Source organism: Anopheles coustani, chromosome 2 (assembly GCF_943734705.1).
Source record: "Anopheles coustani chromosome 2, idAnoCousDA_361_x.2, whole genome shotgun sequence".
NCBI classification, from domain to species: domain Eukaryota; kingdom Metazoa; phylum Arthropoda; class Insecta; order Diptera; family Culicidae; genus Anopheles; species Anopheles coustani.
Window position 1 is genome coordinate 2,607,498 of NC_071289.1, and position 17,085 is coordinate 2,624,582.

Genomic DNA, 17,085 nt, shown 5'->3' on the forward strand with positions numbered 1-17,085 from the left:
CTTAGTGTGTCGGTGCATAGGAAAGTTTTGAGAGCAAAGAACTTAGCTTCCGACGGACAACAAGAATCTCCGATTCTATTTTCAGCAACATTAAAATCATATTTTCAAGAAAAGGATAAGTAGATGTACACTGGTGAACTGGACGATAAACTGCAGAAAGGAATACTAATGAAATATAACATCTTGCATCTGTACAAGCTGGAAAATAAATCGTGCGAGCACAAGAAGTGGATCATTAAAATATATTTGTAAGTATTTTTAAATATACAAACTCTCGTTCTCGATCTCGCTGAAACACTCCAAAGGGATTAAATCTAGCACTTTGCAATAATGGTAAATTCGCTTGTTTGAACTATTGTCGTGATCTACTATGGGGGCGCCTTACAAACTTAACCCAAACAAATATGGTTTCGCTTAAAATCGAATCGTTCACTAAGTTGGTGTGAAATGCATTTAATTTTGATACAAGAAATATCGACACTACGACATAATCGTACAGTTCCTATGGTATCGTTTTCTAGAGTAGAGTTGGCTGTTACGGATTCCGTTCGATTTTGGTTACACTCAAGTGTGTAGAATATTGCACACTAAACACATCAATCGCCATATTTCTAACATCTAACCGCCTACTAGTCGGTGTTACATCGATATAGGGCTGTGTAGACTCGTGACCCGTGTGGCAAGAGTGCTCCACTAAACGCTATCGTGGCTCAGAATGCTTCGTATGATTATCGTCGATCGCAGGGCAACGGGGCCAGTTATTAGAGTTTTCACATACTGTGTATTTTTAAATGATTCGGTATGACATGTTGTATTGAGATGCTTTTCCGTGGCCTACTTGCTACATCCTAAATAGATACTGGTATTGTGTAGCTTATCCTAATAACGTTGAACGATCGAGCGAGCGAGATTATATTCCCCCGAAGTCGATTGTCCGAGAGTGCCTAGCAAATGTGCCTATTGTCTTGTCTCTTATATGGCGTCGTGTTATAATATGCAGATGGGAAGGCAGTGCCGCACTCGAATCAACTCGTTTCGAATGAATTCGTCCCCGTGGTGTTGCTTGGTGCCGAGGATTCATCCAGTTTCCCTACGGTCATGTGGCATTCTTTTCCGACCATGTTCCGACCACCATACGTATCCACTGTACGTATGCCTTTTGATGGAAACGACAATTGGGTGTGTTAAAATGGATGGTCAAAAGGGGGAAGGTGATGAAGCGTTTGGTCCACCGGTGGCTCTAGTTCTTTCTATTCCTTCTGGTCTGGCCTTAACTCAACTAGTTCATGTGGCTCCGCCAGTTCGAGCTGAAAAGAGGTATTAAAGGTTAGCGACATTATCACACGTTTATTGAGGAAAAGATTTCGTACTCTGCCAGTCTCTTCGCCAGCCAGATCCTTCTTCGACAGGGAATTCACGAGAATCGTTCCGAGGGCATCACACATTACGTTGATCGTTGTGCGGAATCGATCACTGCAAAGGAACAAGAGCATTGATAAAGAAGTCCACCGCCAGGCGTTCGCAGTTCCACTTTACTCACAGGAGCCAATCGACGGCAATAATAATGGTAACATCTTCGGCAGGAAGTCCCACAGTGTCCAGCACCATAACCATCGTAATAAGTCCAGCTTGCGGTATTCCAGCCGCTCCGATGGAAGCTGCCGTTGCCGTCACACTGCGGTAACAGGAGAAAAATGGATATGTTACGTTCCGAATGTCGCTTATCCGCTCGAATTAAAGTACCGTACCTCACAGCAACGATGTGACCAAAGGTAAGATGAATGTTACGTAGTTGAGCAATGAAGAGAGCCGCCACGGCTTCGTACAGCGCCGTACCGTCCATGTTTATCGTAGCACCGACGGGAATGACAAAACGCGTCACACGCGGATCGATGCCCATATTGTCGAGGCAGCGGATCGTGATAGGCATCGTCGCCGAGCTGGAGCCTGTGCCGAACGCCGTCGCCAGGACCTGACTCATTTTGCCAATGTACGGATAGGCCATTTTCCGTGTGGTAAGGAAGAAAATCACCGCAATAGTTCCTACAAGACACGCGGAAGGTCGATTAGGGCATGGTTTTTTTGGTCTTATCAGTTCTGGGAGGGCAACCTACCGAAACCATGCACGAACAGACCCAGCATCACAGTCATAAAGTACCAGCCGAGCTGACCCAATACTTCCATGAACGACGCCATCTCGAGCAGTTTGGCAGCGACAAGGAAAAGCACACCGATCGGAGAAATCCAGATCACCCAGGATGTGATGATCATCATGGCCTCGCTTAGCGATTCGAACATACCGAGCAACGGTTTGCCCTTCTCACGCATCTTGCCTATGCACGTGCCGAGTACCACGCTGAACATGACCAGACCCAGCACGTTGGTGCCCTGGGTAAACTCGGAGTTAATTTTGTACGCAGTTAGTGGAACTAGAAAAGAATTGTGAAGAAAAGCATTGGATAATGAACAAAAAAGTGCAGTAGTTACAATCAAACATTCTTTCTTTCTAGTGTCCTTCGTTGGTGTGCTACCCAAAAAAACCTCTTCCAACCCCGACACGTTGGAAATAGCACGCATTCGCGTCGCTTGGCGTTGTGGGTATATTACCAACAAAATTGTTATGACAATATAAGTGAACGCTTCCGCAATTTACTCCCTACGAAGGGGAAGCAGCGATCCGAACGCACGACTTCATACCGAAACTGTTTACATCTGCGGCCAGTGGCCATAGCGGCGTGAGAGTTTCCTGCGAACTCCTCCACTCTGGTGGAGTATCCGGTGGTGTGGATTTCCTCCACACGTTCGCGAAATTGGGCCTGATCAACGGTCGGTTTGAAGTGGATCGCGTATTAAAAACTATCCGCGTTAACGGTCACACTTACCACCGGTAGCGTTAGCTGGCGGGGTCAGAATGGTGCGGAACTGTAAAAAAAAAAAACGCAAATCAGTCACAGACAAGTGGGGTGTGAGAATTTATAGAACAAAATAAAATCCATTGCACTTGTAGTGCAAAGGTCGAAGTAGTTCTACAATCCTTACCTGGAACATGGTGGCTTGGATGATATTCGGTGGGAAAAGATTTCTGTGAACAGGAAAAAGTAACCACAATTAGAATCATTCCAACTCGCAGAGTGTGTGTGTGTGTGTTAACTGTTTTAGTTTCATTACACTCACCTCACAAGATCCAACAAAGTGTCCGCGGTAAGCACCTGCCTTGTGGTGGCCTTTCCAGCGATCGTATCCACAGAGCGTCCCGTACCCGGTCGAATGGTACTGACGAGAATGATGCCCAGCACGACGGCACAGATCGTCGTCGTAAAGTAGTACACGATCGCTCGGAATGCGATCTTTTTCGACATACTTAAGTCCAGCGAACCGATCGCACTGGTGATCGATGAGACAAGCAGGGGCACGATCAAACATTTGAGCATCCTTTAAAAAAAAAAGAGAAAAAGAATAGTTTATTGCTTTTGATCAAAGGGAGTTTTTTTGAATAAATGGCAAAACATACCGTAGGAACAAATCGCCCGGATACTGGATGTACATCACCTCACGCTCTGTCCATGGAACCTCGGAGTTCTTAAGCACCAAACCGAGCGCTGTACCACCGAATACGCCCAGCACAGTCAGGAAGGTAAGCAGGTTCGATTTGATGAATCTCTTCCATCGTGGCGTTGGCCTGGCGCCCGTAGTCGCGTACGAGTTCGACATGGCGCTTGGGCTGCTGGCTACGGCCCTTTTCTTCGAAGTTCGTAGGTGTATTCAATTGGACCTCCTCGATTGTGGTGCTGTAAAAAAAAAGATGGGAGACCATTTTTCTTATCATTAAGCACTGGCTTGTGATGTTTTCGTGTCTCGCTTCCAACGTCACAGTACGTTGGGAGACAATTAAATGCCACACCTTCCGAGAGCCAACTTTACTTAAGCCGTTGGAGATGTGTTATACCAACAGAGATATCTCTAGGACAAAGGCCTGATAAAAAGCAGCTCATCAGACGATTGTGTTAGACTTAAGAGTAGATTGGTCTTTGGTTAGGTTAAACCAACTTACTAATAGAAACCAAATTGAATCTCAGTCATTCGTAAAAGGTGGAAGGAGAATATAAAAATAACTCAATTATTTTTTCAATTTATTGAGAGATGGGGAAAATAAAAATAAATTCCATATGAACACTTTTTTAATCTATAATTGTTCTTAATTGGCATCCGCCGAAAGAAGTGGTTCAAATTGAAACATTCAGAGATCAACTGGACGCATCAAAAGCAGCAGAGCTAAATGTAGACTTTAGTTGGCACACTTTACGGACTGGACAGTGGGTTCAGCGAACGGTTGAAATATACGCGTTTAATTGAAAGTGCACAGTATAAATTAATCGAAGAATTTGAATGATGATCCTACGGTCCCCGAAGAAGATCCATCCGTAGAGCGAGATAATTTAATCACGCCGCTATTACATGCTCATTCCCGTAGACTCTACCCTTTCGAACTTTGGGGTCGCAATAAAATATGCTAAACGGCCGCGGTGCATGACGAATCAAACGAGTTTGAGTTGATTTTTATCGTCAACGATAAATGTACAAAAGCCGGTTGAACAACTGTTAAACATGTAATTATCCCGCCTTCGGATGGGGGAAGCTTCGGGCCACGAGGAGTTAAAATCAAATTGTTCAACGTAACCGGTGACTTATCTTATCGGGAATTCATAACGTCGTTATAGAATGAATGTGATTTGCTTGCCTCATGACTGCAAATCTTCCGAGGAATTTCATTTTGCGATATTTCTCTGCGTCTTAACATATAGGTTGTTTTTTAGCAGGTGCTATTTTTGACACTGCATCTAAATTTATATCATCAACTAACTGAAAATGGAGAGTGTGAAACCATTTTTGCAACGAACGAGTCATAACGCAGTTTATAAAAAAAAACGGTCCCATAAGAGATCATCTGTCGAAGTTTAATGTTTACAATCGATTGATAAGTGTGACTTGTCTTTGGCACGGGGCGGTGAGTTGTTTGTACCCCCAGGGCCCCGATGATAACCGATGGTGTGAACTTGACCGGTTGAACCTTCACCCGCGCCTTCTCTAGCTCCGGGAAACCACGGTTCCATCATCATTGGCAGTGACCGTCGGATGTGTTAAGTGTTGTCGGTGAGCGTTGATTCTATCAATTATCAGCCGACGCTGTCGCGTTCGCTTTTTAATGTTCATGTTTGAAAGCCGGGCGAACACAAAACGGCAAGATGCTAAATAAACAAATGATGATGGACCCAAGTTAGCCCGGCATGATCTCATCCTGTTGGTGGGTTGGAATTGCATCGATTTTGCACACGAGTATGACGTCGCTTTGACCTAGGACATCATGATGTGCTTCTGCGTGCCATTGCAAAGTAGATAAGGATTCCTCCAAGCAGAACATAAATTAAATTTATTATGCTATTGACACAATTTTACAATCTACTAGATTAATCGTAAAGGCTTTGTGAATTATGTTTATTCTCACGTCTAACATCTGGACCGCATATGCCACATATTGAAGGCAAAATTTTCCATTACTGTCAGCTACAATTGTATTTCCATGTTTGCTTAAACGACTCAGCGAAAATATAGCTCTCCAAAGTTCATAATCCTTTCCAGACAGGAGACACAAAACACCATTGACCCACGACATATGCTTTGAACTTCTGTTGATCATTTTTTCCCGCCACTGATGGCATAAAAAATGTGCGCCAGTGCAGCCTTTCTGAACAGAAGGTTTATTCAAACCAGGATCCACACTCGACCCGCTTATTTCTCGTAACAAACATGCAGTTAATCCGCCTATAATGGGTCACAACCGCAGGTTCCCTTCGCTCCTTCGTGGTACGTTAGGATTTTCCTCCATTTGAAGGACGAACCATAATTTCCAACGCTCGACGACAGGGGACGGGGGTTCCCAGGAAAAATAAGGGGAACAGACTCTCCACAATCCTGACAAATGTGGTGCGAGGCGGTAAGCATTTTCTCGGCTGGTCTCAGCCTAATGGTGTTTTATGGCCACCAGCAGAGTACGGTTCGGTGCAATAACTATTTTTTTGCAGATTTGAAGACGTTCCAGAGCCCGTCATTGATTACTCTCTTTCTGCCTCTATGTGCGACCTTCTGTGCCACGCGGCAATAATTCTTGGATGCCAGAAATTACATCGAGCGGACGAAGAAATTGTTCCCACCCATCGAAAGTGAAAGCGCACAAAAATGCCTTTCCTTAAATGTCCTGTGAGCGCGCTCCCGTCCTTCTTTAGCTTCTGGTTCGCTGCCATATGGTGGCTTTTGGTTTCTAGAAAAAGAAAAAAAAAAGCATAACCATTGCCGGACATATCATCCTTATCGTAAATAGAGCCTGTAGAAAAAAGAAAGGAACGAATAGGCAAAAGAATGAACCAATCATTTCATACGGCGCAAATTGTTTGACTGATGAGTTTATGAGTGCTTTTCGAAGGAAACCGCGAAGAAACAAAAGCAAAAAAGGAGGATAGGATCGCGAAGGTCACGACGTACCGTTGAGGAGTCATTTTTTTTTGTTGGGGAAGAAAATTAGATTTTCCCTTGCCACACACACATACACCAGCGTACATGCCTTCCTTTCCTCTGGGAGCCGAATTACCAAACCCACCTCGCCCCAGGAACTCTGCAAATGCGGCCAGTTCTTCATCTCCAGCAACACTTTTCCAAGAATCTGATTTTGCGCGGTAAATAAACTTGAAGTCATTCGATGGGAAAAAGGGGGCCGGGACTGGTTTTTCGCCTTCCGCAGTTGGGGCCGGGAGTCGTTGAAATGAAAATAAAACAGGCAAGTACTCCCATTGCCCTGCCATCGGCCTTTCCCTTTCGTACTTAGTTGAGTGGAAGTGAAGGGAATGAATAGATGATGCCCGGGTTGAATTTTGACGGAAATACGATTTATCTTCCATTGAATTGAAATTGCTTCCATTGCTAACGCCATCAACAGCACCGTCTTGAGCTGGAGCTGGAGGTTTTGATCCTAGAAGGAGTCCTTGAACGATGCCAAGTGCCACCAACAATTTAGGCTTCGGGAGAAACGTGTTGAGGTTGAGCAAAATTTGAGATAAGAAAGATGCTGCTATTCAACTTAGGGGCCTAACTTTCCTCTTCGCGACGCAATGGGACAAGTGATCCGGGTAAAGATCCCTTTTCCCCGACAAATTAGGATAAGTAGGGGGTTTCTTTCTTTTCTTCGGAGGGTATGGAAAAAAAGGAAAGAAAATTAATTTTAATAGAAGGTGTTCTACAATGTATACTATGAAAAAAAAACTTTACCCATGATTAACCTTGAAAAAGGTCCTTAGCAGGTAGAAGAAATAACACCATCAAGGTAAAAGGCATAAGGTTATATTCATCAAAGTGGGTCGGAAAAATATTATATCAAAGATTCATTCAACGGCTTCGCTACTTAAAAATTGCAGCACATCAATATTTTGAAGGAAAATAAATAATCCGAAGTTTATTCACGTGCACATTGAAATTCCCATCATCCCAACTCTTGTTTACTTTATCCAAACACGCTGCACATTATCACCTTCCGGTGCTAATAGAGATCGTAAACCCCTTGGCCCTCTTTTAAATCTATTAACACCCCCGGGCAGCTATTAATTACTACCGTCAACAAATAAAAAAACTCACAGAATACGCAGGAGAAAGGTTGAGAGAGGGCAGTAAACGATAAGTAAACGGTTAGGTGCACTCGTGTGTTAGCGATATATGAGACAGTCAAACAAACCAGTGTTCAATCCAGATACGCGGTATGCCGTTTTGGGTTCACCTCTAATTTCTTGCCTTTTACCCAGATATCATAACCAACAACAGATGGAACAGACGGACCGGAACCGAACATGAGCATGCTCCTTCTGCACGTTTAAGTTTGGCCGATACGCCAGTCAAACCTAAAATGATGTTGCACGACATCATCTTACGGGGGAGTTGTTGTATCCACATGTTTACCCCACAGCATATTCAACAGGTAGCCAATAAAATCTCTCCAGAGAAAGTGATTGTTCGTTTTTGGGTATGTTTTTATACCAAAGTGAAATAAACTGAGAAAATATAATGAAAGAGCTAATGTAAAGATATGTTATGGAAAGCATTTCACCCTCAACAGATGGCAACACTTCCGTCTTCATGGAATGAAAAGTTAACTTCTTGTCGCCATGGAGACGCCTGGTAGTTGATGCATACTAAAGGGATAACTTTCGTGATATGAAAAGATGACATACTTTGACCATTTAGTATAGGTCACCGTCCTTTCCTGCAAAAAGGTGACTGATTGTAGCAAACAAAGCTGTCCCTATTAAACTAAAAAAAGAGAATAATGAACAGAATCGTTTCGTCGAAGCATCGTACAAAAATGCAGTACCACGCAGTCAATGTCAGCAGTTGGCAACGATGACAACACAATGGAGCGAAGAAAGGAAGCAACAGTTGCCTCCATTGGGAACAATTTATGCACCATTCCCGCCAGTACGCCAAGCATACGCGAGCGAAAGAGGCTGATGATTTGTTGATTTATTTAATTTCTTCCTCTTTCAGCGCCACCAAACCAGTTGCTGCATTGGCTGCGTCCCAAAAGTGGCAAACCGAAGAGATTATCGTCCTCAAGACATTGCTGCTGATGATTATGCCGATGATTTTGTAATGAGCGTTTGAGGCAAGTAAAGCTACGAAACGAAGCGGCCTAGGTTGCGATGGGCCCTGCGCCAAACGATGAGCATATCGTAGCTCCTTTACGAATGGATCCTCCTCTAAAGAGGTTTCGCATCTTAACCACCAACGCTACGACGTCCGCCGCCGGTTGACCTGATTCGCGCAGTAAAACGAATTTAATCATGTCGATTTATTTTCATACACCCGAAGAGACACCAGCCAGCCGGCCGACCAGGTCGACACCATTTAGGGCTAGGAGGTAGAAGTCGTCATGAAAGAACAATTAATCCAGTTAGAAATTCGAGAACCGTACCGGTACCGGAAAGCAACAGGTGGCCTCCTGGTCGTTGGGTGTCCAGAACGCACAGAAAAGGGTAGCTTAAAGACGCCTATTTCTGGAACCCTGCGCTGAATCAATTACACTCCCGTATTTGATCTGCATACGAAGTTCTTCTGCTTGTTGCCTTTGTCCACTCTGTGTTGTTGTTTGCGATTCCTTATGTGGGAAAGCAATAAATCGGTTCGTCTCAAGTTGTAATGTGTCTCTTTAACTTTATTTGCGCGATGATGAAGCAAATTTATGCCCACAAAATATTGCTCATAAATAAAAACCGACGCCTCGCTGTAGCACGCCATAAAACTACGTTTTAAAGCTTTGCAATCAATTTCACATAAAAAAGGGGAATTGTATCGTTTCATTTTAATCTCCTATTTTTTTATACAAAGTTTTTTAGTTCGTAGAACGATGAAAAATCATCATCATTTGTAAACAACTCGAGAACGAGCGGCAGCATCTAACACATAACTCGAAAATTCGACTTCATCGACAAATAAACAACAGCTGCCAACTGAAAAGAAGAAAACGACAGCCGATAATGTTGTTCTAGGTTTAATCATTTCGGTTTGGACATGGCGCTAGTACCAGCATCGACCCGCAACCGTCGATGAGATCATTCCTTCAAGTCGCTAAAATGAGCAGAAAGTGATAAATCGTCCATGGGTTGTAAGATGTTTAAATGTGTAGTCAAAAAGTAATAGTGACGAATTGCTAATTTTCCATCGCGCTCAAATTTGAATATCTTTCGGTTCACGAAACACCGTCCCACAATTTCCCGCCTCATTTAATTCGACCTCGAATCGAATTAATCCGACCTAAAAATATCCCCTCTACGTCACAGCCACATGGGGGCTGCTCTAGCGTCACACATTTCACACCACCAGTTGATCGTCATTTCCGGAGACAAGATCAACCGATCGTTCCTCCCGCCTGGTGGTGCGCGTTCGTTGCGCAGTTTTGTCTCACGCCTTGTGCACCGATCGCAAACGTGCTGCACATGTGCAATTGCACCATGCACCACCGGCCACCAAACACGGCAGATGGCAGAGCGACGAGTGTGAAGCAGGCATGCAGGTTTCACGACTTAGTCTCAGTCGGCCCGAAAAGTGACTCAATATCGCGGCCTCTCGTTGGCGCGGAACGTGGTAGAGATCACCATAAATAAAAACCGGTGATTGATTCAATGTTTCCATCCATCTTTATTGCCCTATTAGGAGCATGAGCACCATGCGCTCTCCCCCTTCGCAACAACACTTCCCGAGAATGGCGTCGTTTAGCGTCTTGCGTGGTCGAGGTTTCGTTGTGTTTATGAATGAATAATTGAGCGCTGTTGAAGGCGCAATTCATTAAACGAACTGCGGATTCCACGGAGGCACTTCTATCGACGATAAAATCGCCATTCATTGGATCTGTTGATCTAGTTTTCTTATAAAGATCTTAATTGTGTATACGATAGGGTCAACAAAATGAGGCTTAAAACACGAAATTAATTTGGCAGCGATTTTAATATAGATTTGATCTTCTACCAGATAGAATTTCAAAGAAGGACTCGTTTTTTTTGCAAAGGTTAGTGTATACTATTTGCTGGTCTATTACTAATCCTTGCGGGGGCGTTTCAATTCGATTAGTAAGCTTAGCGAGTTCAGGGCGAAACCGGTGAAGGTCTCTTGGGCAAATGAAAATGAATTATAGCTGAAGTTTTCTTCTGTTGAAAACATTTCTTGGCAACGACTTCAGTATAATAATGAGTTTATGACGTTGCTTTTCGCAAATAAATTGCTACTTGTTACACGAACCATCTTTCAACGAAAGCAGGTATAATGTGTTGTTTTACAGAATCATGTCTAGAAATTATTTCGTGGTTTATCAATCTAATTTTGGACTTTTGAGTGCAAAATTTAAAGAACCGACAAAACCGACTACATCGGAATAGCTTCCTGAGTAAACCACATTTCATTTTCTACAACATCCGATTTCGCTAGCTAACCCCAGAGTCTTCGACGTCATCCACAGAAGCCAAAGAGGAGGATGCCCTCCTCTTCATCATCATCATCATCATCGTCATCATCGTGACCATGCCGATGCATTTGGTGTGCTTAATGTGTGCACATTCATTAACACCATTTCACGAGTACCGATTTGCATGTCGTCTACGTCGATTCTTCCCTTTGCCACCATTCCGTCCGTCCATTTCCACGCTCTCTCTTTCTCTCAGCTCAGTTCAGTGCACTGCACTGACGTGCATAAGTTAAGTGAAGAGAGCGCCTTTTCACCTTCGAAACCTCATCTTCAAGACGGCAAACATGTATGTAAACATAGCTTCTTCCACCCATTCTGCTTTTTCGCAAGATTGGGGTTCGTGTTTCGTTGCAAACCACTTGAGAAGAGGCCGGGAATGGAGTACAATATATTACACCTAGGCGGTTGGGTCGTTGGCTTAATTGTTTGCCTTTTTGCATTTTCATATCACAAGGGAGAAAAAAGGGTGGCTTATCGTTGATTTTTCTCTCGTTTTTTCTTTTGCTTTCTTCCCTCAATTTGCATTGAACTTCTAACTTCCACCCCACCGTGTTTGAAGCACCGGTAGATATCAGCAAGGGGGGTTGTTCGCGGCGAAGGTGGAGAGAGATGTGTCAAAGGATGCGCGGGGAGGCCTCCTGTCGGGTGTGTTCATAATCGAGAATTGATTACGAAGTAAACATCGTGAGAGCCAAAGAACCGGCGCACACTTGTTGCTACGGTCCCTCTTCTATCGAATGCAACCACGTTGCGTGGAGTCACAGACAGGAAACGATTTTATCAACCCTTAAATAAACCACGTGTGTCATTTTTGTTTTTTTCCACCACTTACAAGGTTGGATAAATAGTTAATTTTGGGCCAGGCGAATGTATCTAAAATTAATTTCTTCATAATAGAAAAGAAAGAGCAACAGATGAAACATGCTTTTCTTGAAATGTTGGCATGCACTGTACGGATGAAGTGATCGCTATAGCGTTTCTCCATGGCGTCACGCTGCCTTCGCGAAATTCAGGGAACTCCGTGAGCCGTGTCAATTTGCCGTTCAAGACGGAACCGGTCTGGAACCAAACCATGAGAAAGCCGTGGATGTCTCCTATTTAAATGTAGGTCAACTGGAGCACCGAGCGGAGATGTGAGGACAAAGCCCGTGTGCTGTACAAACACACGGGCGGAAACGTTTAGGCAAACACGAGAAAAATTTGCATTCCCATCAGCCCTTTTAGTGGGAAATGGTAGTTTTCGGAAAATGGTGGAGCGCGATTTTGTTCGTGAACTTCCAAGAAAAGGTCAAATCCCTTTCGACGAAATATTGTTTCCGTTATAGCACTTGCAAAACGTGAGTGAGTGAGAGTTTGAATTGCTTCTAAACAGTGCGTGTCCATTTCAAAACAGTTACTCAGGGGTTTTTCAAACAGTTTCGATAGAAGTTTTAAAAAAATCAAATAAAATACACAATTCATGTTAAATAATACTTCAAACATTTAAATGAAATGCGCTTTATACCCCGCATAATTGTACCTATCTCTCGACATTAGCGCATAAAACGGTGTGACCGACCACACAAAGCCAGTGGGTGGAACATGTGCCAATAACCCACACCCTCCTCGGAGGTTCTCGGGACGTACTCTTGTCTTTTTAATTCATATTCCCTGATGCGATGCAGCTTTTGTCCATTTAAAACAACACGCTGGTGACGTTTCGTTCCATACCAGAGGCGCTGTAATGTAATATGGATTCACAACCCTGATGCAGCAGATCGAAAAACCAGCTTCCTTCCCCTGTACCCTGCTTTTCCCTCCAAGTGTCCACAATTGGCCCCATATCTTGCATCGTAAGTGGAAGCTGGAAGCACCACCAACCGCATTTTGCAGTGCAGGAAATTTGCAACACGATATCGAACCCATCATTAATCACAAGTGACGACCTCCGGCCAGTCTCGTTCGGGCCAGCAATCGAATCGACACCCACACGTGCCGTTAGCTGAACGGGGTGGTTCAGTGGGTGACCATTGCAGTAGTAGTATTGCTCCCATGACAACTAGAGGCTTAACGCTAGACACTGGAAATCGGAAGACCCTGATCAGAAGGGCCAACCGGAAACCCGGGGAACATTATTTGCCCGGCAGCTCACTGACCTTCCTGCTTGTGCTACTTGATGTTGGTGATTGAGCAATTCGCAATTTTTGAACCAGTATAAACTAGTTATCCCCAGTATTTGTTAGACACAATATGGTTATTTTATTTCAAAATTTAGGTCAATACTCAACACGACACGTAGGTGCGACTTGCTTGACTGAATGAAAATATACTTTAACTGTAACTAAAGATTGTCGCCAAAGCACCCGAGGTCTCAGCCACTTGTTCATAGCTTGGTGCGACGGCTTCTTCCACAAATTCATGAGCACCCGCGGTGGGATGATTTATAAAGCCGGCTTTTCTTTCGCGACGATCCATTCTTCGCACCCGGCCGCCACTCGGCCGGTCTCTTCGCTGGGCGCATCAGATGCTGCTCGGATCGCTATTTTTGAAGCCGCGCAAACCAGCCGAAAAAGAAAACCATAACTAAACCCACACCCCTTCCCCCGTTGCCCTGCCCCAGCGAGTTGGTCGCGTCGTCGGGTTCCGAAGCGAAGGAATGTCTTCCCCGTGTCAACATTATTGCGATCATAAAGTAGAATTTTACGACCATTGAAAAGAGCTTCTCCAATGTTTCCCTCCGAAGGAAAAGCAGAAGAAGCCCTACACAGTGGAAGATCCGGGGGTAAACTGGTGCGAATATCGTCCCTCCCGAAAACGTCCCATTGCGTAACGTGATCGCGAATCGCCATGACCGCGAGCGACCGATCGGTAGATTTGCGGTAATAATTTATCTTCCAGTAACAACCCAAGCACCGCAAGACAACCTCTCCTCGTTGGCTGCCTGCAAGTCGAACAAAAAGGCTGTATACATCTCGACGTGCTTGTTTAAATTCAACATCGCCAGGGGCGAAACTTCTTACTTCTCACGTCTAGCTGGCATCCAAAAACATGCCCAACGAACATACACGCAAACGTAAAGACGCGACAATAAGCGCGCGGGTTCTATATTTACTCCACGCGGGCCAAACCACGGAACGTCCCGCGGATGTCATGAAGAAAGTTACGGTTTCTAGCGCTTGGTGGATACAATGCATGACCGTGGCGGTTTTCCTGTGGCGGTGGTGCTTGCCATCTTAACGACACGCTCCATTAGACCACGCTCATTCGCAAGATCGAAGAGGAAGATGATGATCGGGCGAGCGCGAACAAGAGCTCTGAATGAAGATGTGAAAATACACCGAGGAGCTCTCAGGTCCAATACAGACCCCACATTGCGTGACCGGTTTTGCTCCACGTGGTACATTAACGAGCGCAAAAATTGGGTTTAATCGCAAGGAAAGGGAAGTTGTCTGTTATGACGCTGGTTGCGGTAGAGTATGGCTCAGTAGGTATAAAGTAAACTATCAACAACGTTTTTTCTGGTTTCAATGACCTACTTCTAGTAGAGTACCTGTAGTTTCGCATGTTAAACTTCCTAAAACTGCATTTATCAGTCCAATTCAACCAAATTTCTACACTTTTCTCTGCTCTTATCAGATCAATTCGAATATTGTCGAAGAAGTCGATTACTGGAAGCCGGTCAGACCTTGCACTTACTACCATGATATAATAAGCTTGTAAACATTGCCCCTTATCATGGCGCAACTTGGGTGCAGTTGATAACGATTGCGCTGAGCCTTACGAACCATTCCGATAAATAAAACACAAACCACCAAACAAGTCCCCCACAGCTGGCTCAAGGGTGCAGCCGTTTTCGCGCCGGGCCAGATCGTCTCCCTCAAGTAGACTTCCAGAAACGTCCAGAAACAGAACCTCTTCAACCTTGAGTGTGCACAGAGTGGGTTGTTGCTTATGGGGTGGTGGTGCTGATGGTTCTTATGTGACTTAACGAAAGGCATTTAAATGAATGCATACAAATCAAGAAGGATGGGAAGAAACCAACCCAGTGTTGGAATCCGGCCGAAGAAACTAATGCTGTTTGGGTCCACGGTCGAATGATTGAAGCACATACCTAAAAGCAAAAGGTATATTAGGTATTCTGAACTCGTCGAACATTTATAACGCTTTGACAACACACGGTGGTTTGAACGTGTCTGAATTCTCCTGATGCGCTTCTTCGTGCCCGTTCGCCGCAAACCGGACCTTCGACTTCACGATGGGTATGTTCGATAGAATGAAATTTTCGAAACCCCCTAAAACGTTTTAGCATAGCATGCGAATTAGTGTTTCACTTTTCTTGCGCCTTCAGTAGCGCCTCCTTTGATTAAAGTGGGACTTGCAGATACTGCCGTTTAAAAAAAGAATATTTGTGAGTTTTGTTTAATTTTATCAGACTAGGCGATGTTCATCATGTAGACCACCGCTCATATAGTAGTTTACCAAAACAACACACATCAACCCGAGCCGTGGGCGACACATGGGGCATAAACTTGAGGACTTTTTTACTTCACTATTCACCCTTCCTTCTTCAAAACGAACAAATTCAACTTGGTGTTGCTATTTTTAAGTAAACAATTCGGCACTTTAGAACCGCCACCGGGGCAGGGGAAACCTTAGCGCGGGTAGAAGGACGTGGAAAGACGGTCGGGCCGTTTGAAAGCTGTTAACGCCGGAACAGCAGATGACACTTTGGACCACTTCGAGCCGCAGGTCGGAACATTTTCTCTTCGTTGTGTCTATTTCGTTGCTTTCGTTATTTATTTATCGTAACCGGCCGGCCGGTTTTGAGTTTTAGCTTGTGTGTGCCACGGTCCGTCAGTCTACTTGTGGCTTCTCTGGGATGTTTGGTCAGATGAAAGAATAGGCACACTTTCAGATCAGAACGTCACGGAACAGGGAAGCTGGCTTTGATGCTCAAAGTAAACTGCATTGACAGTCCGTTAAACGTTCTCGTGCTGCACTAACAGTTTCGTCAACACTTTCACCTTAGTATGCCTCTCACCCCCCGTTTGGCAAACTAAACACTCTGGCTCATAAGTAGATCACCACACGTTGAGGGAACACAACACAAGGCTTGCGCAAATAGAAAACAAAAACAGATGCACACCTACCGCGCGTTTCTTTTTTCGTTGCTCGTCTGGAACACGATCCGGCGGCGACACGCGGGTCAGCTGGTGGACTTAGTCGGAGCACACCTTTTTTTTTAGTATGATCGAAATATTTAGAACGGGATTAGATTGCGAAGCTGGTAAAACAACACGCGCAATTTCGTTCCGACTCGTATTACCACACCGTGACGAGGACCACGTTCGGAATCGGAAGCACCGTAAGCGCTGGTCGCTTGGCAACGACGGCAGTAGCAGCAGCAGCCCGTGGAGAGATTAAGCGACGTCCCCTTGCGCTAACTAGACCGCGGACCGGGGTTTAGCTCCCTACCACGGCGAGGATTGGATCTGAACTGAACTGCTCCGACCGATTGCCGCTCGACGGATGTTTCGCATGCTGGCACCGGAGTTGTGTTCCGCTTTCCCTTAGCCCTTCGGCACCCGGCCACCCTGCCCAGCTGTGCGATACTGCACATCGCGGGAAAGTTAGAGAGAGTGCAAGCGAGGCAGAAAGATAAACCAGAGAGACAAGCGAAAAAGAGAAGCGTGCCAGTGAAATTCTGCGAGCATGAGAGTGAGAGAAGAACACACGACCGCGTGTCAAAACGGCAAGGTGAGAAGTACACACAGTTCTGCCATGTTCACGCAATCATCATCGATGCACGGGGAAGATTAACGGACCTCCTTTCTTCAGGCAGCTTCCCCTTCCTTTCTTCCGTATTGTGCAAGCTCTATCCTTTCTAGGGGACTGTGGCCACGCGACACACGGTAGCTTAGGGCTTGGTGTGATTTTTGGAAACACGCGTCCTGTAAGGGCTACGCAGCCAAGCAACAAAACGAAAACCAACCCCTTCCGGAGGAAACCCCTTCCAGAGCCCAGGGAATCTTTAACTCGTTTGACAGAAGATT

The 17,085-nt window shown here is 44.9% G+C and overlaps 1 protein-coding gene across 3 annotated transcripts; it reads right to left on the reverse strand.

Annotated features, from left to right (window-relative positions):
* Positions 1-159: 159 nt before the first annotated feature.
* Positions 160-16,498, reverse strand: LOC131267096 (excitatory amino acid transporter 3). Of its 3 annotated transcripts, XM_058269861.1 has the most exons (11): positions 16,359-16,493; positions 16,183-16,266; positions 3,512-3,788; positions 3,175-3,432; positions 3,040-3,082; positions 2,883-2,922; positions 2,115-2,429; positions 1,749-2,043; positions 1,541-1,675; positions 1,371-1,473; positions 160-1,307 (listed from the first exon to the last, which is right to left on the reverse strand). In XM_058269861.1, the coding sequence occupies exons 3-11, from the start codon at positions 3,709-3,711 to the stop codon at positions 1,251-1,253; spliced, it is 1,446 nt and encodes a 481-aa protein (XP_058125844.1). In that variant the 5' UTR covers positions 3,712-3,788; positions 16,183-16,266; positions 16,359-16,493; the 3' UTR covers positions 160-1,250. The 3 variants fall into 3 exon arrangements, with proteins under 3 accessions (XP_058125844.1, XP_058125843.1, XP_058125845.1); XM_058269860.1 differs by having other exon boundaries at positions 16,183-16,498; XM_058269862.1 differs by having other exon boundaries at positions 16,179-16,498.
* Positions 16,499-17,085: the final 587 nt, after the last annotated feature.

What these genes read in the sequence shown, in the direction of transcription:
- LOC131267096 (XM_058269860.1), bottom strand. Translation starts at nt 3,711, where the DNA reads ATGTCGAACTCGTACGCGACTACGGGCGCCAGGCCAACGCCACGATGG. An exon ending in TCCAAGCCACCATGTTCCAG is followed by an intron (nt 2,923 to 3,039) that starts GTAAGGATTGTA and finishes TTTTTTTTACAG; the next exon opens with TTCCGCACCATTCTGACCCC. An exon ending in GCCAGCTAACGCTACCGGTG is followed by an intron (nt 2,430 to 2,882) that starts GTAAGTGTGACC and finishes ATTCTTTTCTAG; the next exon opens with TTCCACTAACTGCGTACAAA.